The 22,674-nt window shown below is 40.2% G+C and overlaps 1 protein-coding gene across 2 annotated transcripts; it reads left to right on the top strand.

Annotated features, from left to right (window-relative positions):
• The first annotated feature begins 46 nt into the window (after positions 1-46).
• ARF4 (ADP ribosylation factor 4) lies at positions 47-22,218 on the top strand. 2 transcript variants are annotated; one of them, XM_001362258.5, is made up of 6 exons: positions 47-608; positions 9,178-9,258; positions 9,464-9,573; positions 18,907-18,978; positions 19,987-20,112; positions 21,275-22,218. In XM_001362258.5, the coding sequence occupies exons 1-6, from the start codon at positions 542-544 to the stop codon at positions 21,359-21,361; spliced, it is 543 nt and encodes a 180-aa protein (XP_001362295.1). In that variant the 5' UTR covers positions 47-541; the 3' UTR covers positions 21,362-22,218. The 2 variants fall into 2 exon arrangements, with proteins under 2 accessions (XP_001362295.1, XP_056660256.1); XM_056804278.1 differs by having other exon boundaries at positions 179-608; positions 19,987-22,218.
• The last annotated feature ends 456 nt before the right edge of the window (positions 22,219-22,674 follow it).

Below are 22,674 nucleotides of genomic sequence, written 5' to 3'. Positions count from 1 at the left end.
ATGCCACGGAACGGAAACTGCGAAATCGTATACAGCTGATTAAAACGGAGGACGTGGAGGGGGGCGGCACAGAACCACCTGCACACCCAATTGGTCTCGGCGCGGCGTAGGGCGGGCCTTGAGGCGAGCCTCTTGTCATCACTTCCTCCCCTGGCTTTTCGGCCCCGCCTCCTCCCATTCGGCGCCGGCGCAGTGGCTCCGGGCCGGCAGGAAAAGAGGGCGGAGGAAGAGGGGGTTGGGAGTGATGACGCGATTCTGTCCGCGTTGGAGCCGCCGCCGCCACCCTAAATTCGCGGTCGCCGCCGCCGCGTGACGTGGCAAAGCCCGAACGCAAGCCGTCGAGCGCGAGCGTCCTAGCTCCTCCGAGTGCCCACCGAGCCGCTGCCGGTGCCCGCCGCCCGAAAGCCAGACCGAGGCCGCACCGGGGCCACCCTCCGAACGGAAGCCTTGAACAGCGCCTCCCAGGCCGCGGGGCCCGCCGCCCCCGTCCGTCCCCGTCCGCGCTCGCCGCCCCCGGCCCGTCTCCGCCGCCACTGCCGCCATGGGTCTCACCATCTCATCGCTTTTCTCCCGCCTCTTCGGCAAGAAGCAGATGCGCATCCTGATGGGTGAGGCCCTGGCGGGGGCCTGGTGCGAGGCCGGGCGAGGGGCGGGGGGCGGCCTGCCCGGACCCCCAGTAATGTGCGCGCTACAAGGCTAGGGCCCCCGACCTTTGGGATCCCTCTTAGTGGGGGCGTGCCAGGGCTCGGGTTTTCGCCCCCCATCCCGGGGCAGCGGAATCCTCCCCCCCCCCGGGGATGGCTTGAGTCGCGATGGGGTGGTGTAGGGAGCGGGCTGACCCTTCCTATGGCCCCAAACGACCAACTTCACTTCGTCCTATCCTCGACTTGGAGTTGGGAGGGGCCCGGGGGCGGTGTGGAAACTGAGGCCGGAGAAGTCCAGTGACTTCCCTAAGGTCGCACTGCTAAAGGCAGAAGAGCTGCGATCTGCATCAGACTTCTCGGCTTCGGGGCCTTGCCTCGACTTTCCTTTGGTATGGTGCTTGCTGGCCGTTAGACTGGGAGCGCCCTGAGGGCAGGGACTCGCCACAGCCTTTCTTTGTGCCTCCAGCCGGGCTGGGCACGTAGTAGGGCTGGAGAGATGCTTTTTGACTCGTAGACTGGGATTCACAGAGTGAACTTTCTGAGCCACTCGAGGCCAAGTGGGCTGGGTAGGAAAGTTGCTTCCCTGAGTTGACAGTGCTTTTCTAAGTGTGGCTTTCCTCAAATACAGGCAAAGTGGTGTCTTGTATGTGTGTGCTGGGAAGCGACTCTTCCCAGGGTAGAGTTCATTTCCTCCATATTAACTCTGAGAATAAAAAGGATTAGAATGAACTGCAAGTGTTGAAAATTACTAAATTTTCGGTATATCAACTAGAAAAAATGGTTTTGGTGCGATTAGTATGGTGCCATCAGAATTTTAAAAATAAACTTTAAAAAGGGTATTCTAGTAACAAAGTAGGTCCACCTAAGTTTGACGTAAAGTTGAGTTCTCTTTTTTTCTTATTCCTGAACTTAATTCTTTGTGCACACAAGTTATTTAGTGACAGTTAAAGATATGTTGGAAATCAGATGACTTCCTTTTTCAAAGTTAATTTTTATTTTTCAGATTTTGCTTGTGAGATCTCAGAGTTTATATGCATTTTTCATTTGAGTGTTTGTATCCCTGTTTCCATACAGCACAACTTTTAAAAGAACAACAAAACTTACTGATGTTTTTCATTTAAACTATTTATTGGCCATTTCCCTGTAACCTCTCCTTTCTTAGCTTTTTCTTAGTACTGAGAAAAAACACTTTAAATAAGTTGATTAGCACATGCAAAAAACCTATACTTGGAATCTACCATCTCTATCCTCATTGATTCTCTGGAGGTGTGTGTGTGTATGTAAAATCTTAGTTCTGATACATTTTAGTGTTGGCTGTCATTTGTATGTGATGATGGCTTTGTGGATAAAGAACTTGCCTTGAAGTCAGATTGTCCCAGGTTCAAGTTACTTAAGACCTCTCAGTGCCCTAGCTCTCACTCAGGTCTGGCCTGCACTGATAGGGAGTTTACTCGTTGGGACTTTCCGATACTGATGAAATCAAAGGTTCAGCCCCAAATTCCTTCATTTATATTACTGAAGTAATTACATATTTTGGCCTTCTGGTTCTGCTTTCGGGTTTTTTTTTTACCTTTCTCATGTTTCTCTTCATATTTGTACTTTTTCAGGAGGGAGTAAATTCATTACATTCATGTACTCCCATTTGTTTATCCTTTGCCTAGTTTTCAGTTTTTGTTACTATGAAGCAGCACAACTTTACTATTTTTATTTTATCTTTTTAAAAAACCCTTCTGTCTTAGTATCAATTCTAAGACTGAAGCACCAAGGGCCAGGCAGTTGGAGTTAAATGACTTGCCCAGGGTCACATAGCTAGTAAGTGTCTGAGGTCTGATTTGAGCCCATGTCCTCCCAACTCCAGGCCAGGGGCTTTATCTGTTGGGCTATGGTGAGCTGCCCCTGAAATAGCACAACTTGAAATCTGGCAACCTGGAATGAGATTAGGAATCTGAAAGGACTTTGAACTGTAATTTCATTTTTGACCTTTACATTAAACATAGTAAATTACACTTGATTATATTCTTGTGACAAAAAATAATATGGATGGGTCATTTTATTTAAGAACCCATAGAAAATGAATTCAGTGGTCTGTCAGTGTCTTAGTTGCTGTTTGCTCAGCTAAAGGGACTTTGTTTTGGAGTGTGCTATTCTGGAGAATTGTGAAAATCCTGGTTTGAAAGCAAGAGGAGCAGGATATTGAGGAAAGTTGATATATCTACTGTCATGTGAGAAAGCATGTAAAAGGTGTTTTAGAGGTATAGAAATGCCAACTACTCACATTGCCAACTTATCTCTTTCTCAGATTAAAAGCACTTTTGGTTCTAAATTTAACTTAAAGTTTCTTGTAGGTTTTCTGCTCTTCCATTGTTCTTCTGCTGGTTATCATGATCATTTGATTTAAAACCATTTTTATGTCCAAGACTATTCAATACCTTTTTTTTTTAACCTTACTTTCCATCTTAGAATTGATACCAGACATCCATTCCAAGGTAGAAGAGAAGTAAGGAGTAGGTAATTGGGATGAAATGACTTGCCCAGGGTCACATTTGAACCCAGAATATCCCTTTTCCAGACCTGGCTCACTATCTACCAACCACTTGGCTGCCCCTAACATACCTTTCAATTCAAATATATTAAAGTTATATAAAGGTGTATTTTTTGTGTGTGTTGTGTTTGAAAATGGAGGTTTTGCCCTAAAATTCACATTGTAGCTAGGATGAGAGAACCTGATGAAGCTACTTCCCCTCCTGAAACCTGACAATAATTAAAAGGGCATGATTTTGCACATGGTAAACACAATGTGCCCTGCAAGTGGTTCCACCTGTTCCTTTGTTTGGTAACCCTCAGACATCTTGAGCCAGTATTTCCTTTTTTAAAAGGTCATTAGGAATATAGAGTTATGATAACTGAATTACCAGACGATTATAGAAATGTCTTTTAAGAGTTCTCTACTTTCTGCCTTTTGCCTTTAAATAATTTTCAGTAGTTAGAAGAAAAAAATATTTAATTTATCACAATTCCTTTATACTCCTTTAAAGTATTTCATGCCAACTAAACTGCCAAAGCAAAGTGCAGTCATTACAAGGGAGAAATTGTTCAGATGAATGATACATGAATTTGTCTAGAAGGTGATTTGTCCCTAATTTGGATTTCTGATTTCTAAGGTCTAAATTGGAAATTGACAGATAATTTTATAATGCTGTCTTAAACTTGACTGCTAAACTGTCTCTACATACATAAGACCTAGTTTAGTGATTCTTTTATCAAAACAATGCCAATACAAGCTTTTTGGAATACAAATTCTCATTTGCTCCTCAGCACAAACCTGGAAGTTAAGTCGTATTGTTATCCCCATTTTATAGATGAAGAAACTGAGGCACATAGCAGTGAATTGACTTTACCTTACTGAGGTTACCCAGCTAGTGTCTAGAACTGTATTTGAACAAAGGCCTTCCTGGAAGTAGCCTCAGAGGTCATAGGATTATGCTTTTAGAATTGGAATGCACCTTAGAGGTTATCTAACCCAATTCCTGCATTTTATAGATGGACAAACAGATAAGGGAAGCAACTTCCCTCAGATCATCCATCTGTTCTACAAACCCTTACCTATGGTCCTGATTCTATTACATGTAGTACTTAATACTGAATAATAGTACTGAATAATGTTTCTCCAGAGATGAAAGTTTTTTTGTTTTTTTTTAAACCCTTACCTTCCATCTTGGAGTCAATACTGTGTATTGGCTCCAAGGCAGAAGAGTGGTAAAGGCTAGGCAATGGGGGTCAAGTGACTTGCCCATGGTCACACAGCTGGGAAGTGTCTGAGGCCAGATTTGAACCTAGGACCTCCTGTCTCTAGGCCTGGCTCTCAAGCCACTGAGCTACCCAGCTGCCCCCATTTAGGTTTTTTTAATGTGTGATCCTACAGTTTTTCTTTTGGTGGAATATTTCTCTAATTTGTATAATTAAAGAATATTGAACATGGCATTTCTTCATTCAACAAAGATTATTTGCCATGCATGCGTATATACACACCGGCATGCAAGAACACAAATGTTTTGTGTTGGGGATACAAAAAACAGTCCCTGCCCTCAGAGAGCTTGCATTCTATTGAATGGGAGTTACCGAGGACCTTGTGAGTTTTGTGAATGGAAGGTAACACCCCCTGCCAACAGGACTACACATTCTCCAAGTATTGAGGAACATGAAGTTGCTTCATGTTGAGCAGGATTTCAATAGGGATCTCCTCAAGAACCAGTCTCCCTGGTGTTATCATAGGGCAGCTGAGACCCAGTGGAGGACAAGTGACTCATCCAGAGTCCCAAGCAGCCCAGGTCTCCAGAACTCCACTTTGCTGTTTGATGAGATTCATAACAAGCTATTGTAGACATTTTGGAAGGTTTTCTTTTTGCATTGAGATAGCAGATTTTTATACTTTAAGAAGTAAAAGAAGTGATAGCAAAAACTTCAGAATATAAGGTAAGTTTTTGCTGAGGAGTAGGAAACTGAGATTCTTGTCTAGTCTGGAGAAGTTCTGGACTGGCAGAAGTGGATTTCTTTTTCAAGTTCTGTCAGTGCATTTAAAAAAAATCACTCAACTCAACATTAACCTAAATATTTGTCCCCATAACACTTTGTCTGAGAAATCAATATTTGCTTTGGCTTGGGGGCATTTTTGAAACATTGCCATTTTCAAGTAGGAGGTAGAACTTGCTAAGTGTCATGATTTTGGGCTCCTTAGAGTTGAAATGTTGTCCTTAGTGTAGTCATGTAGATAAAGGGCATCTGGCTTGGAAGGTGCCACCTTCCCCCTGGGTGCTTGTGTGCCAGTAGCTGTTTCTGACCTGGATCCCTTTGGGTACAGGCAGATTTGAATGTGTAGATCCCAGCACAAGTCCTACTGCATACTACATTGGAAGCAAAGCACTTGGAGCATAAAGTATTATAAAATGTTTTGGGTAATTCAGTTTTTCTAATGAGAGTGTCATAAGCCAAGAAGAAAGGATCTTTTGATCATTTTGCTGCTAATTAGCACCTCTGAAAAGTCCAGGCAGGTTCAAGATGTTATATACAATTTCTGAATTTCTCAAATCTTGATTCTATCATAGCACTGAATTGTTTGTTTTATGTAGAAATTCTATCTTTATGCACACAATTTTTATATATCAACTACCATAGAAATAGAAATTAGTAATTTCATAATATATCCATTTTGTCCAACGTTAATATTTTTAAAACTTTAAAAACCTTTCCTCCTTCTGAATAATTAATGGTTGTTTACTTTTCTTGGATCCTCTTACAGATTGAGGCAACATTAAGGAAATTCATTATTAAATGGATAGCACAAATGAATTAGAATACCACTTATTTGTGTCCTAATTAATTAAGTTGTATATCAGTTAATGCTGTATATTAGAGAGCCCATCTCAGGAGAAACTATAGGTACCTGAAGCAGTTTCATGATTGTACTTTTTAGGTGGCTTTTAACAATCCCGTTATTTTGTGTTCTTGTTACAAAATACTAAAATTTAATTGTCATTTTTTAAATGCCTATTTTGGTATTTAATAGATACTAATTCTTAACCCAACCGCTTTTTATGTTAACAGTGCTTCTTAAGGATCCTGAGCAAAATGATTTTACAATCTGATCTATTTGCAAAAGTAATTAGCTGTGTAAGAAAAGTCATGAATTCTGTGGAGCCGAGGCCTTTTGACTTAGTTCACCCCTCAAGGAGGAAGATGGTCTGGGCCCTATGGATACTATATTGGTCAGAACATATAGCAAAAACTAGAAGCAAAGTAAAGCAACTTAACAAATTGGGATGAAAATGTACCTGAATTTTATAAGAGAAATTCAGAGAAACTGAAAGATTTGTAAGAACTGATGCAGAGTAAACAATCATTTACAAATACCCAAGTAAGGTAAACTAGAGAATGCCAAAAGTAAGCCTATGATAACAACCAGGCTTGGTCCCAGAAAGGAGGAGGAAGTCAGGACTGCTGGTGCATGCTGTTAGATGCTGTCAGTGGGTCAGTTTTGTTTAAATGTTTTTCTTTGCCATAAGGGAGGCTTCTTTGGGAGTCAAATATATCTGGAAATGACAGTATTGAAAAAAGTAAGAAGCATCAATAAAATTCAACTAATTTTAAAAAATAATGAACAGAATTTTGTTAGTTTAACATAAATTGTATAATATATCTCCTGGTCCAGTTGCCTGAGGGCAACTTTTTAATGGCAGACATGACTTATAATTTAACTTGATGGCATTGGGTGATGGCCATAAGTGAATTTTGCTTCCATTTTAAATTTTGAATAAAGTCACTTTGGACTTTGGTCACTAGGCTCCCTTTCAGTATGGCAGGGGTTCCTTATTCCCTACTACCACTACTGGGGATGCCAGATATTAAGAGATAATTTAGCTCCATCAGAAATTGGAGCTCCCTTGTGGTCCTGGTGAATCTGCTTAAGGGAACTGAGCTATTTTAGTTTTACTTTACAAGTTATAAAAATTCTCTCTTTTAAAAATGTCTAAATTTGTTTGGCATACTTGAAGGTAGGGCAAAAATCAACAATAGTCATGGTAGAAAGAGTAGTATAGGTTCTTTAAAAGTAGAAGCCATAATGCCTGATGAATAAGGAAAGAGAAAGTTTAAAAAATGGAATTTTTTTGCAGAAAGAATCAGTCATCTAATACTACATTTAGTAATCAGTTCATGAGAGAGGCAGTTTGATGATGCCTAGAGACTTCTAGGTTCAAGAATTAAGTTCAGTAATGTCATGTTCTGATACGTGCTGGCTCTGTGAACCCTGGGCAAGTTTCGTAATCTCTAACTTTTAAAGATCATAAATTCCTTATCTTCGTGGGGGAGAGAGTTCAATGCTGGGATTTCCTTATGATGATAAAATCTTGGGCTCTCCGCCCTCCTTTCTGACACCCCCACTATGCCCCATTGAGTCCAAATGTGCTACTCATTGAGTACTTTTTTGAAAGAAAATTGAAATTTTATTTTATACTTGAGGTAATGGATGAAATGAGTAATAGTATAGTGATTAGAACCAATTTTTGAATTGACAGCTTGGACTCCTTTTGCCAAATTGGACTTTAGTGAGAAAATCGTCATTTCAGTTTGTTTGAGTCTTAAGTAAATACAACAAAAACCAGATGGGGAAATTCGATATTTCATTATCTCAAAAAGTTAAGATCATTGTGCGTGATTGATCACTCATTAAATGCATGCTCCAGGGAATTGATGTTTAAAATTTTTCGTCTCCAGACTTGTCCTTATATATATGCATTTTGTTTTGTTGTTCTTGTAAACAGTTAACTGGTATTTTTCTTTGCTGCTGCAAATTTTAGCCAGTTCTGTGGCCAGAGCGAGGCTTCAGATGCTCTAAATAAACTGTAGTATGTATATTTGGCAAGGAAAGGACGAGTAGGAGTTTGTGATTTCTTGTCTACATGCCTTCTGTAGTAATAGGTCAGTGACCACTCAGACCAAGAAAACAGCCTGCCTTTTATTCATTTGTTCATTTATTGTGGGGTCTGTCACCAGCAAGAAAGCTGCCCCTCTTAGTGCACGTCCTTCAAGTGATGCATTCTAGTGTCCTCTAGGGACTGAGAGCCACATATCTTCTCAGACTGCTACAAATGGCCTGGTAGCTTGGAGGGGTCACTTTACCCCTTGGCCTTGGTTTTTTTTTTTTTTTGTAAAGAAGTAGCTTGTCACACCTGAACAAACTAGCATTTTTGGTAAAGGAAATATAAGACATTTTTTACGTACTGTAAAAATATGACCTGCTCTTTTAGTGTTTTACCTTTCAAGCTTTAAAACAGGCCTATAATTATCTCATTTTGAAGGGCAAGAAGAGCATTCTTTATAATTGCAGAGCTGGAAGTGACCTGTAGAGAGTTGATCAACAAACATTTATTAAGGGTTTAGTATATTAGGCATGAGACTGTTACTGTGCTAAGTGCTGAATGTTCTTACAGGCCATTAAATCCAACTTCATTTTATTGGCGCGGAAGCTGATATCCAAAGTACTTCCTGGGCTTGCCCAGAGTCACCCAAGTAGTCATCTATGGTACAGAACCTCAACACAGGCCTTCCTACCACACCAGGTTGGCTCTTTTAGCTTACATTGGGAAGAAAATATTTAGGCAAACAGAGATCATTTTTGCCCTTAGATCCTCTTTCCTACGCCCTGCACCTTTTTAATACTAACCAAGTAGAGGTGATGTTTTTTGGTTAGTTTATAGTCCATCCTCATAATTAGTTTTTTATATTTGCTATGACTGTTATAAGAAGTTAAATCTCTGGATAATTCTTCTAATAGAAAATATTCTCTTTAGTTGAAATGGGTTTTGTCTAGAGTTCAAAAAGAATGTAGAAAACCACTTCTGATTTTTACATTTATTTCTGAAATGCTTATATTTTACTTTTTAAGGAAAAGCTTCAGGTTCTTTTAGGATATTTGTAAAATATTTGTAGTTTGTACTTCAGATTAGGATCTAATTAATACCTATTTTCATTTCTCTAGTTGGTTTGGATGCTGCTGGCAAGACAACTATTTTGTACAAGCTGAAGTTAGGGGAGATAGTCACCACCATTCCTACTATTGGTAAGGAAAATCATGTTTGATTCTAATCTGTAAAGAGCTTTTTGAAATTGGAGTAAAACAACTTATTGCTAAGTCACTACTGTTGTAATCAAGTTCTTAATTTTGAAAGATGCTAAATATTCATTAGAATTTATAAAGAACATAGCAACAGTGGATTGTATTAATCTGTTTACATAACTCTTATTACTGTTTTTTTCCCTCTTAGGTTTTAATGTGGAAACAGTAGAATATAAAAACATTTGTTTCACAGTCTGGGATGTTGGTGGTCAAGATAAAATTAGACCTCTTTGGAGGCATTACTTCCAAAACACACAGGTAGGATACTGATATTCCTATGTATTATTGCCATATAGTAACTATATACATATACATGTATTAGAAGTTGTTTCTTAACACATGAGTTAGCATCCCTCTTATCTCTACTTGCGGGTCCCTGGGCGGTCCCTTCTTCATGCCAACATGGACTAAATTTGGCCTGGAGAAGACACTTGACAAAGTGATCCCAAGGTGTTTTGGGCCCCAGAGTATGAATTGGCCTCCGCTTGTCACTATCCTTACTTCACTGACTTTCAGTCTTAGCTTAGAAAGTTACACAGTAGAGGTAATTACCTAGAGTTAAATTGTATTTTCAGGTACTGGACACAAAATTAAGCCTTTTAATTTCATCAGATACAGTTTTCTTTAAAACTCAACAACATTGACGGTATGTGATGGTTCAGAAGCTTGCTGTAATTACTGTGGTGTTGTGGGTTGTTTTTTTTACCATTCCTTGTGGTATGTAATGGTCAGCATTTTGTTGCTTTGTGTGTTCCCCTCTTTGTTGTAGTCCATTAGCTTGAGGCAAATCTTGGGGTGAGCTGACGGCTCTGTCATCAGAGCCGTTCAAGCACTGCTGCCACAGAGAGCATTTATTCATCACTTGCTGCGGCCAGGCATAGTGCTGATCACTAGGGGATACAAAGATAAACAAGACATTCTCTGCCTTCAAGTAGCTTCTGTTTTTAAAGTACCCTTACCGTCCATCTTAGAGTTGATGTGAAGTCTTGGTTCTAAGGCAGAAGTGCAGTAAGGGCTAGGCAGTGGAGGTTTAAGTGACTTGCTTAGGGTCACATAGCCATGATGTGTCTGAGGCCAGATTTGAACCCAGATCCTTCCAATTCTAGACCTTCCAGGCCTTCCTCTATTCACTGTGCTATCTAGCTGCCCCTTTGCTGTTGTTATAATGAAGAAACCCAGCATATCAAGGGAAGCTGGGGGAGTTTTAGAAATGGTGGATATGACTGGGAAGTGACACAGGGAAACCTTTAAGAGCTAACCTTTCAGGGGCAGAGGACCTGTGTGGGGAAGATCATTAACATGTGACTTTGAGGTGGCAGAGTGGATTGAGAGCTAGCCTTGGGTCAAGAAGGCCTGGGTTGGAATCCTGCCTTAGATGCCTACTAGTAGGTATGACCTTGGGCAAGTCCCTCAAAATCTCTCCCAGCCTCACTTTCCTCCCCTGTAAGACAGGGATGATAGTTGTTGTTGTTACACCATTATGAAATAGCCAAGGGGAACTTTAGGCCTTTTAACTTTTCATTACACTCGACAAAATGTTGTCAGAGAACTTAATTTGATAGTGTTGATTGAGAACTTACTTGTGCAAAGGTCTTTGCTCTTCCCATGAAATCCTGCATTCACATTCTGTGTGTCACTTCTATGTGATGCCTGGAAAATCACAAACCCTCCCTGGGCCTCAGTTTCCTCATCTGCAAAATGAGCAAGTTGGAATGAAAGTGTCCTCAGAGCCCTTCCATCTGTGGGAGGTACATGGGATGACATAATTGTAATCAGCTATAGTCAAGCAAGGTCAGAAGTTGGGGTGTTGCTAACCAGGTAGTTGGAGCAGCTGTGTGCATTGAACTATATTTAACCTGAGGCTGAAGAGCAGTAGTAGGTATGATGGACAGTCAGAACAATTTGGGCTCAGGGCCTGCCTCCAATGCATCCTGGCTGAGTAGCCCCCGGCCTCTGGTGAGGACCCAGGGCCAGCGATAGCCTCCGATCGGCCCAGAGCATTGGCTTTCCAAGGCATTGACCAGCCACCTGCAGCTTTCTCCTTACGATAGACACATTCACAGGTCTGGGCCCAAGAAATTAAGGTTTTTATCCAGAGAAACGGTCAAATGACTGGTAGTTTGTGTACATGAGTTGGTTTCCTTCTGTTTCGGCACATCCTCGCCTCAAAACTTATATCTTGGAGTGGGGTATTCTGCAGTGGGAAGCAGGTACTTCTGGTCAAGGAGTATTGGGTACTATCATTCTCCTGGAAGGAAGGTGCCCTTCTTCTCCTTCTCTTCAATTAAAAGGAATTAAAATAGTATAGCTTAAATAATTATTAATATTAAGTGCGTAGTAATAATTAGTTACCAAATGCTAGACTTCTCAATGATTCAAACAGATTAGACTTTTAGAGAAGACCTAAGGTATTTTCAACTTCCTTTTTTCTTACCAATTCCTATCAATCATAGCCAAATCTAATTTTGTTCTCATACTCACACCTAAATAGAATACTTGTTTCTGATTTCCTTGCTGTGGAATTAGGCTAGGACTTGTTCAAAGCTCTGGAACAGTTTGCTATCATAAGTCCTTGTATATTTTCATAGCCTAATCATAATTCATCTCTATTTGGCCTTAGTTTACCATTGGCCATTAACAAATTCCTGGGCTGCAGCACGGGATCCAGTGTTCTTCCCTTGCTTTGTAGCCAAAGAGGAAACAATATATCTATATTTTGAAACATGAGATTTTGTGACTCTTTTCCCTCATCCCATTCTGAAACCATTTTATTTCTAGTCTTCATGGAGAGAATTTCCCCCTACCAAGAGGATGCTTGGGTCTTGCAGTGATCCAGAGCCAAACCTCTTCATGTTCTTTCCTCCCGGGAGTCTGCCTTTGTGCCTATTCTCCAAGGCCCACCACAAGTGCTTCAGATATAAAAGCACTTTTAGTCATTGGGGTATCTGTAGCACTTGGAATGTGGAGAGACTACCTTGCATTATAGATTGCTTTAGTAAAAATATTCCCTATTACTACTTTCTCCAAGAGCTTAAATTCCTCTCAGGATTGCATTTTGAGTAACATGGTTTCTCTCTAGGGAAGGGCCAATAAACACAATTGTAGGTGGAAAGACAATGTCATAATGTTTGGAACACGGTAGACACTTGCTCTGTGTTTATTGACATCCTGTGTCTGAGCTTAAGACTTGGCTCTGACAGTTATTCGCTTCGTGATCTGACGCGAACCCTTAACTTTATTCTCACATTTCATTTGGAAAATGAAGGTACTTTGATTCATGACCCAGAAAGGTTGTTGGAAAGAAAGCTGTCTGCATGTGTGAATCATCATTTAGTACCAACAAGAGGCAATTTTTACTTGGCTTACTTGTGGGATGGGTAGAGTGGGGACCAAGGCCCAAGAGGTGCTGCCACAATTGGACTATTCCAGCCTTACCTCTTATTCCAACCTTCTGATTACCCACATTGACTTGGAAACCATAAGGCCAAGACCGTAGAGGCAAAGTTAGGCCAGAGCGTGGAGGTGGGGAAATGTGAGGCTACCCCAAGAAGAGAACATTGAGGAGCCGGGCAGAAGGAGATAGAGGAAATAGAGACCTTTGGTCACAGGATCCTGGGAATGCAGATTTCTGGGACGTGTGGAGAGAACAGCTGTGGTAGATGGCGAAATTCACAGACTGATTCTTACTGTGGTCAGTTGGAGCTGAGTGAAGTGAAGGTGGGAATTGGGGGTGAACTGGAGATGTCAGTGTGTATATAAAAGGCCCCGACATGGGGAGGGTGTGATCCTGGCAGTGAGATCTTTGAGAAGCCTGTGGGATGCGAGTAAACATTCCATATAAAGAAGGTTTGGAATTAAAAATGAATAGCAAGTGACATGCTGGAGGACATCATAGCACGGCCAGAAATAAGGGAACGCCTCAGAAATTTCTGCGAGATGAACAGGAGGAATACAACCTTAATCCTTGTTCTGCCTGTACCATGTTACTAGGCATGAGTAGACATTGTGGCATCTTCTTCAGCTGGCATTCCAAATGTTTCTCTGAAACAAATAGAACTTACTGTTGCTTCAGGAGTAATACAACTAATGGATTTGAATAGCTGTACAACTTCCTACAATGGGGGGAAAATATCAACCATTTTAAAGTCTAGCTAGATTCCAAAAATATTTATTACTCACCACCTATAGGAAAGACACCCTACTGGTGTAGAAGATACAAAGGCAAGAATGAAACCATCTCTGCCCCGTAAGAACTTAAAATCTTTTGGAGGATGTACATGTTAAGAAAATGTAAAACATCCACCAAATTATGTGTTGTTATCTTCTGATCCAAAACTTGCCAAGGAATCGAGGAATATTGCCAAGGAAAAGGAGGAATAGATTGGAGCAGGTAGGAGGAGACACAAGATGAATGGGAGGAGAGAGGGAAAGGGAATAAGAAAAACCAAAAGGAAAATTTGGATGGATTAAAATTTTTTTCATTGAAATTTTAATTATGTACCATTTAATATGGAATGCAATAGTGCTTCCTTTAAAAATTAAAAAGTATGTGGATGGGAGGGCAATGATAGCAAGGGTTATGTGGATTCCTTCTGTCTTGATATATTGGAGAAACAGTGAGTTGTACCTCATTCTAGAGAGGGAAGCCAGTGTCTTATCAGGGAGCCATGTTTTCTTGATAGCAAATAGATTGAAGGAATGAGAGGAAGACCAATGAAAGATTAGAATGGGGAATTCAGAGGCTGTTCTAGAGGGGAGGTGGAAGCTGAGGAGGCTGGCTTCAGAGAGGAAAAAAGAGATGGGAGCAGGAATGGAATTCAGAGCTTTTTTTTTTTTACAATCAAAGTAGTAAAGTAGTGATGAAAGTTCTGGGTGTCAGGATGTCTATGCTTTCTTAACATTTGCTCTGCTACTGCATTGCTCTCTGGAAATTGTGCTTAGACACTTTCCTGTTGCACACTCTGCACATGAGGTTTATCAACTTGTCAACTTGTACTGAGTAGTCCCTTGCTAATTTTGGTGATAGAGGCTCTTCCTCCAATTCTTAGCTATGTGGACTATCAGGCTGTCTGTAGTCACAACAGCTTTAGAGAGATACCATTCTTTCTCTTTGCATACCATATGATGTTCTAAACTCAAGCTGAGTCCAGATTCTTTGAACTCTAATATTAGAAGAGTAATAGAATATGGATCATTTATTCCCCAGCATATCCTATTTGAAAAAAATAACTTTTTTTAGCTTATCTTTCCTTTTTTCAATGCTAGTTATATTTATAAATAACTTTTGGGGATTTCAGGGAGAGGTATTATCTTTGGGAATTTTCTGGTCCTTAATAATTCAAAGGAATCAAGATAGGTAAATTTTTTTTGCTTTTTTTTCTTTTGTAGAAGCATTCTTTTTTTTTTCCTTTAATTTTTTTTTTAATTTTAAACATTATTTTATTTGGTCATTTCCAAACGTTATTCACTGGAAACAAAGATCATTTTCTTTTCCTCCCCGCCCCCCCATCCCCCCAACTTTCCCTCTCCCATAGCCGACACACGATTCCACTGGTTATCACATGTGTTCTTGACTCGAACTCATTTCCCTGTTGTTGGTATTTGCATTAGAGTGTTCATTTAGAGTCTCTCCTCAGTCATATCCCCTCCAACCCTGTAGTCAAGCAGTTGCTTTTCATCGGTGTTTTTACTCCCACAGTTTATCCTCTGCTTGTGGATAGTATTTTTAGATCCCTGCAGATTGTTCAGGGACATTGCATTGACACTAATGGAGAAATCCATCACCTTCGATTGTACCACAGTGTATCAGTCTCTGTGTACAATGTTTTCCTGGTTCTACTCCTTTCACTCTGCATCACTTCCTGGAGGTTGTTCCAGTCTCCATGGAATTCCTCCACTTTATTATTCCTTTTAGCACAATAATATTCTATCACCAACATATACCACAGTTTGTTCAGCCATTCCCCAATTGAAGGACATCCCCTTGTTTTCCAATTTTTGGCCACCACAAAGAGCGCAGCTATGAATATTCTTGTACAAGTCTTTTTCCTTATTATCTCTTTGGGGTACAAGCCCAGCAGTGCTATGGCTGGATCAAAGGGCAGACAGTCTTTTATCACCCTTTGGGCATAGTTCCAAATTGCCCTCCAGAATGGCTGGATCAGTTCACAACTCCACCAACAATGCATTAATCTCCTGACTTTGCCACATCCCCTCCAGCATTTATTACTTTCCATAGCTGTCATGTTAGCCAATCTGCTAGGTGTGAGGTGATACCTCAGAATTGTTTTGATTTGCATCTTTCTGATTATAAGAGATTTAGAACACTTCTTCATGTGCTTATTAATAATAGTTTTGATTTCTTTGGCTGAGAACTGCCTGTTCATGTCCCTTGCCCATTTGTCAATTGGAGAATGGCTTGATTTTTTGTACAATTGATTTAGTTCTTTGTAAATTTGAGTAATTAAACTTTTGTCAGAGGTTTTTATGAAGATTGTTTCCCAATTTGTTGCTACCCTTCTGATTTTGGTTACATTGGTTTTGTTTGTACAAAACCTTTTTAATTTGATGTATTCCAGATTATTTATTTTGCATTTTGTAACTCTTTTCTAATTCTTGCTTGGTTTTGAAGTCTTTCCCTTCCCAAAGGTCTGACATGTGTACTATTCTGTGTTCGCCTAATTTTCTTATAGTTTCCTTCTTTATGTTCAAGTCATTCACCCATTTTGAATTTATCTTGGTGTAGGGTGTGAGGTGTTGGCCTAAACCTAATCTCTCCCACACTGTCCTCCAATTTTCCCAACAGTTTTTATCGAATAGTGGATTTTTGTCCCAAAAGCTGGGATCTTTGGGTTTGTCATATACTGTCTTGCTGAGGTTGCTTGCCCCCAGTCTATTCCACTGATCCTCCTTTCTGTCTCTTAGCCAGTACCAGATTGTTTTGGTGACCACTGCTTTATAATATAGTCTGAGATTGTAGAAGCATTCTTAATATAATTTCTCACTTTTTTTTTTATTAAAAGAATTTATTTCCAAGTATCTCAGCTTCTCCCCTCCCCACAATGACAAAGGCATCATCTGGCAAATAGATATATGTGTATATATAGATTATGTCTTTCATGTTTCCATTTTTTAGTTCATTCTCTGGAGGTAACATTCACAAGTTATTCTTCATTTGTTACATTTATACTTGGATATAGTTCTCTCTTCATTCTACATGTTTTACTTTCATCATGTAGTTCTTTCCAAGTTTTTGAAAAATGAATCTGTTCATTACTTCTTATGGTACAGTAGTAATCAACCACAGTTTGTTTAGCCATTCTCCATTTTATGGACATCCCCTCAATTTCCAATTCTTTGCCATCATGAGGAGAGCTGCTATAAACATTTTGGAACATAAAAGGCTTTTCCCCCTTTTCCCTGATCTCCTTGGGAAACAAACCCAGCAATACTATTGTTTTATGATCTCTAGGCATAATTCCAAATTGCTCTCCAAAATGATTGGATCAGTTCATAGTTCCACCAACAGTGTGTTTTCCCCCTTTTTTCCACATCTCCAACATTTGTCATTTTAACCAATCTGAAAGGTGTGAGATAATAACTTAGCATTGTTTTGGTTTGCATTTCTCTAAGCAGTGATTTAGAGCATTTTTATATGCCTATATATGGCTTTGATTTCTTCATCCAAGAATTGTCCAGATCTTGTCTATCAATTAAGCAATGATGGTTAAGTCTTTTTTTGAAGCCTTAGTTTTAAATGGCTTAACAAAATGACAAAGAACACCTTACTTAGAGGATCTTTATTCCAGCCTCTGCTCGGGTGTTAGGATTTCAGTTAACTTTTATTTCAGGTACAGTTCCCTTTTCTTTTTTCTTTTTCTTTTTTTTCTTTTTGTTTTAAACCCTTACCTTCCATCTTGGAGTCAATACTGTGTATTGGCTTCAAGGCAGAAACCTTTTACTTTTTCTTATATGTAAACACTGATGTAATAGTCACACCACCTGCCCAAGCAGGTTCTTTGGATGGGCTTTACAAGATGGTCAGTGAATTTCAAAAATGTTGATAGGTAGTTCAGTGGATAGAGTGGTGCTGGGTGTAGAGTCAGGAAGGTTGATGTTTCCAAGTTTGGATCTGGCCTCAGAGACTTAATAGCTGTATAATTCTGGGCAAGTTGCTTAACTGTTTGACTCAGTTTCCTCATTTGTAAAATGAACTGAAAAAGAGGGCAAGTAGGTGGCCCATTGGGTTTCAAGCCAGGCCTAGAGACAGAAGATCCTGGGTTCAAATATGACCTCACATACTAACTTGCTGTGTGAACCTGGACTAGTCACTTGATCCACATTGCCTAGCCTTTACTATCACTCAATAATAATATTGATTCTAAAACAGAAGGTAAGAGCTTAAAAAATCATAAAAAGATGTGGAAACAGAAATGACCACTCATTCCAGTATCTGCCCAAAAGAATCCCAAATGGAGTCATGAAGTGTTGGACATAATTGAACAACAACAGGGAATTCCTCTTAGCGATTGGTCTCTTTCCAGAGGTCAGAGTTTAGGTTTGTTTCCCCAGGGTATCAGTTTAGCTGAAGGCATCCATTCTCTGATCAGGCACAGGAGCTGAGATGATGGGGGATACTCTTAGGTCAGGCATTAGAGGCACAAGGACTTGCCTTGCAGCGTCCTGGGTTAGCTTTCCCAGTCTTATGGTCCAGGCCTCACAGAATGATGGACAGCTTGATCATGAATGATGGTGCCAGATATACCCCTTGTCATTTCTTTGGGACATTTGATATCTAGGCTAACATGACCATGACCAATAGCGTCTTGAACCAAGGCATGCTAACAAGTTCAAGTCTCTGAACAAGCATATTGATGGGAATGCAGAAGGCAGATCCTTCCAAAGACTTGAGAGCATGTTTTCGATAAAATACATCTTACTGACAGGGACTGATTCACCCACTTGTATCTTGGAGAAACTTCCCAACTTTCAGGGTATCCTCAGATTTCTCTTGTCCCCAAAGTCCTTCTCTTTTCTGTCTTGGCGAGAGGAAAAGTAACTGGCACTAGTGTTCCAAGTTCTGGTTCACATTTATGAGAAACTATTTGACCTTCTGAGCTACTCACATTGGGCACTTCTCAGCATTGTCTTCGGAGATGCATTTTCTAAACCACAAATTGTTCTAGGAATGTAAATTATATTATTAGGGCTCTTAATTTTGTTTTTAAAGCATTTCTGCTTTGATTTGTGTTTTTAAAATTATTATTTTCTTCATGTATTTAAGTGTGAGCCAACTATCAATTAAATCATCAGACATGACTGTTTAGATGTGCTTTGGTTTTGTCTTGCTTTTTGAATTCTTGTAGCCACTTTCATGAAAAGTTGAAGAGAAGTCAGGGAAAGGATTCAGTGCATTAAACTACTCAATTTTACTATTTTGCAGTAGATTTAGCATGAGTTTTAGGTACAAGTTCTATTTGGAATCATTCACTTTAAAATCCTGATAGAGAAATATGTGTCTTTTAGCTTGTTTACTCAGTGATTCCTTTAAACTTGCCTAAAGTAGTTCAACAGACTTATTTTCCTTTCCAGGGTCTTATTTTTGTGGTAGATAGTAATGATCGTGAGAGAATTCAAGAAGGTGCTGAAGAGCTGCAGAAAATGGTAAGATCTTCCCATTTAAACTGATGTATTCAACTAGATAGATTTTCAGGGTGAAGCAGCTAAGTGGGTTCCATCAAGCAGTGATGATAATAACATGTTCATTTTGGAGTCAGACTGAATTTTAGTGCTGGAAGAAATGTTGGGGAATCAAGTAACAGGCTCCTTTTAGAGATGAAGGAACCAAACTCCATGAAGTCCCTCCAGGGCCAGCTGTCAGCCTCAGCTCACTTGTACTTGTTGCTTTTGCTGTCATGTAATGGCACAGGTGAGCGAAGAGGCCCTTCTCTTGCCATTGGTCATGTCTGAGTACTTTGGTCCAGTCCCTCCTGACCCATCTGAAGAGAAGATGGCAGCTTTTCTGTGCCTCTTTGAAGCCTGATAATTCCTCCTTTCATCTGTAAATTTCTATCAGGAACTTTGCCCTTAGCCAGGGCCCCAAAGGCATATGGGCCTGGTTTTAAGGAGGGACTGATTTCCCATCCTGCTTGGCTGGGGTAGCTCCTTAGCTGGTGGCTGAAAATAAGTGGAGAGGTCTGAAGGAAAGGAGACAGCACTCACGGGCATTTGCTAGACCTTGGACCCCTGCCCTCCCTTTCTTTGGTTGGCATGGGAGATGGGCTGGACAATGAAGCAGGGTCCGCGCTGCTCTGTCACTTAGGATGATTTTGCATTGGGTTTGCCAGGGAAGAATTGAACCCTTAAGTGCCCCCCTGCTACCCCCCCCCCCCCCCACTCCCCATCATTTTGTTCCTCTGTGGCTGCCAAGTACAGGTGCTGGATATGTGCCATTTGTTCAGAGTGTTTGTTAATCCTTTGCCAGGCCACTGCGAGGCACGCGATGACCCTTGCCCTCAAGTAGTTAGCAGTTTATTTGGGGGAACCACCTGCCCCCCACCCCAGGCTGTCAGTGTGAAAGGTGTGCAGAGGGGGTGGCAGCTCAACAGGGCTTCTGTGAGGTGGGAGCAAAGGAAGGAATGATGGAAATTGAATTTTATCTCATTTTTCCAGCTTCAGGAAGATGAATTGCGGGATGCTGTGCTGCTGCTCTTTGCAAACAAGCAGGATCTGCCCAATGCCATGGCGATCAGCGAAATGACAGATAAACTAGGCCTGCAGTCCCTTCGCAACAGAACTGTAAGTGCCTCACGCCACTGGGGAGGACTGATGATGGAGGCTCTTTGGCCAGCATTAGTGGGGACCTACCCCACAGTCCCAACTAAACAGGACAGCATCAAGAGCTTCTTGGAAATGGCTCTCTTGTGACTTAGGATAACCTGAAGCTGGTTCCACCCCTGCTTGTTTTCTTTGACTTGACCCTGCTGAGGTGGCAGAGCTCCCTTCCAGAACCCCCTCTTAGTGCGCTCTCCCGAAGCAGGCAGATTGCACTTGGCTGTCTTGTTCTGCCAGTTTTATTTACTGTTAAAGAATTGCTTTGTTGACTTTTATATTACTGTCATTTTTTCATTCCTTTTGAAACCCTTAAAACCTTTTAGAGAAGCAAAAAACAGACAAAACAAAAACCAAAACCCTCCACACACACACACACACACACACACACACACACACACACACACACACACACACACACACACACACACACGTCTTATCTTTGTATTTATTTTGATAGCTTGAATCTTGTGATATTTGGGGGAGACGTAAAAGCTAGGGCCAGATTTGCAGCTCGATGTCTTTGGATTGCAACTGGATGTGTAAATCTAATTTTCTGTTCTGTGCTTTTCATCTTATGATCGAGGTTTCTTTACCTCCCTGTCAGTTTTCCTTTTCTCAACTAAAATCTGTTTAATCCAACTTCTCTTTCATAGATGGGCACATTGAGGCCCAAAGTCACACAGCAACGTTAGAGGGAAGGAGAAATATGTTGTCTTATATCCTAACTCAAACCAAAACTATGAAAAGTGCAAATGGTCAGAATTTTAGATTGTCTAGTCCAGTCCCCATCTATCCTCCCATTTTTATGGGTTGAGGCATCAGTGAGATTGGTGGCTGTAATCTTCTTGTTTAGTTTTGGTTGTGCTCCTAGACAGAGATCGGGAATTGAGGATGTGCCAGAAGCATTATTTAGCTTATACAAATATTTGTATTTACCTTCTTGGGATAGTTTGCCTTTAGCACTTTTCCATATCTTCTGTGTTTTATGCTAATTGACATGAATCCATAGAATGCTTTTTCTTGGCAATCCATTTTCTTGCTTTGTTCTGATTTAGAAGTTTATTTCTAAAGTTTAATAGACTGTTTTCTCATATTAATTGGGTTTTTTTCTGTTCTTTTTTCACAGTGGTATGTTCAGGCTACCTGTGCTACACAAGGAACCGGTCTGTACGAGGGCCTTGACTGGCTGTCAAATGAGCTCTCAAAACGTTAAATCCAACTGGATAACTAACCAAGGACATGTTTGATAGATTTGGGTCTAGGCTTGTTACAAGAAAATTAATTTGCATCTTGGTTATTAAATGGTATCTTGGAACTGGTTTGGGCAGGATTTTACAGCATTTAAACTTATTTTGTTGCCAATTATTGTTTACCAAGTTTAATGTTGCTATTATAGCAGTTATACTTGGATTTAAAAAAAAAAAGATTCTCCTTAACTTGGAAAAAAAGTGTACTCTTCTGATTTTACTTCCTTGGCCTAAATGCCTGGACATAGCTATTGTGACAACCTTTAAATGAATATGTTTTGGATGTTTTTTTGAGTCCCAATAAATAATGTTTTAAAGTTTCCCCTTGCTACTTTACTGATACCTTATGTCATTCCTTGGACAGTCTGCTGACTTCAAAATGTAGCATTCCATTTGTATTTATTTCTCTCCCTTGCCAAAAAGACTTTCTAATACTACTGCTGCCAGCCAAGAAAATGCTCTAAAACACTCTTCAGACTTCCTGCACAGAAGGCCATTGGAACCTTTTTTTATTAACCAGCCCAGCTTCTCTTGGTGTGATTTGGATTTGGATAATTCTGTGCTGGTGGCAAAAAGTTGCTACTGAAGTGGCTTTTCCTACTCAGCAGATTGTCTTCCTTTATAGTGTATCTTTTTTATGTTGCATGTTGCTTTGGGCATCAGCCTGACTTTTCGCCCAGTGTATGACAGTTCAGCTGATGTTTTATTGTTTATTGGTGAACATATCTTCATTAAGAGATTTTGGAAAATTCATCAAACTCAATAATGAATTAGTTTCTTCATAACCCACTTGAAATTATTCCTAATAAAATGATAAAATATATAATTGGGTTTGTGACTTTTTAATCTTAAAGATCTGTAATTAATAGCAGAGCATTTATTTATGAAAATGATTAAAAATTTAGAAAGTCATAATAAATTCCCCAAAACTTAGATATGTGACTCTTTTCTGATAATAATCAAGCCAAGTCACTAAGCATTTATTAAGCACCTACTATGTGCCAGGCCTTGCAGTAATGGATTAGGAATTCAAAGAAAGGCCCAAAGTAGTCCCTACTCTATGGTAGCACATAGTCTAACAAAGGAGACAAACATGCCTACAGCCAGGTAGACACGCTAGGGTAAATTGGAGATAATCTTAGAGGAAAGGCACTAGAATTAAGGGAGGTTAATCAGAAAAATTGTGTGGACCTTCATACAAGTTTTACTCCAATGCTTTAGCCTGGCTTAAGAGTCAGCTGTGCCTCCGTGCTTAGAGATTATGCCAAACTGGGCTTAG

This window comes from Monodelphis domestica, chromosome 7, assembly GCF_027887165.1.
Source record: "Monodelphis domestica isolate mMonDom1 chromosome 7, mMonDom1.pri, whole genome shotgun sequence".
Classification (NCBI taxonomy): Eukaryota; Metazoa; Chordata; class Mammalia; order Didelphimorphia; family Didelphidae; genus Monodelphis; species Monodelphis domestica.
Note: the sequence above shows the minus strand (reverse complement) of the source record. Positions and strands in the feature narration are given on the sequence as shown.

Excerpts from the sequence above, each read along its gene's own strand:
- ARF4 (XM_056804278.1), top strand. The coding sequence starts at position 542 with ATGGGTCTCACCATCTCATCGCTTTTCTCCCGCCTCTTCGGCAAGAAG. Across the intron at positions 9,259-9,463 it reads CACCACCATTCCTACTATTG|GTTTTAATGTGGAAACAGTA; the intron begins GTAAGGAAAATC and ends TTTCCCTCTTAG. Across the intron at positions 18,979-19,986 it reads CTGAAGAGCTGCAGAAAATG|CTTCAGGAAGATGAATTGCG; the intron begins GTAAGATCTTCC and ends TCATTTTTCCAG.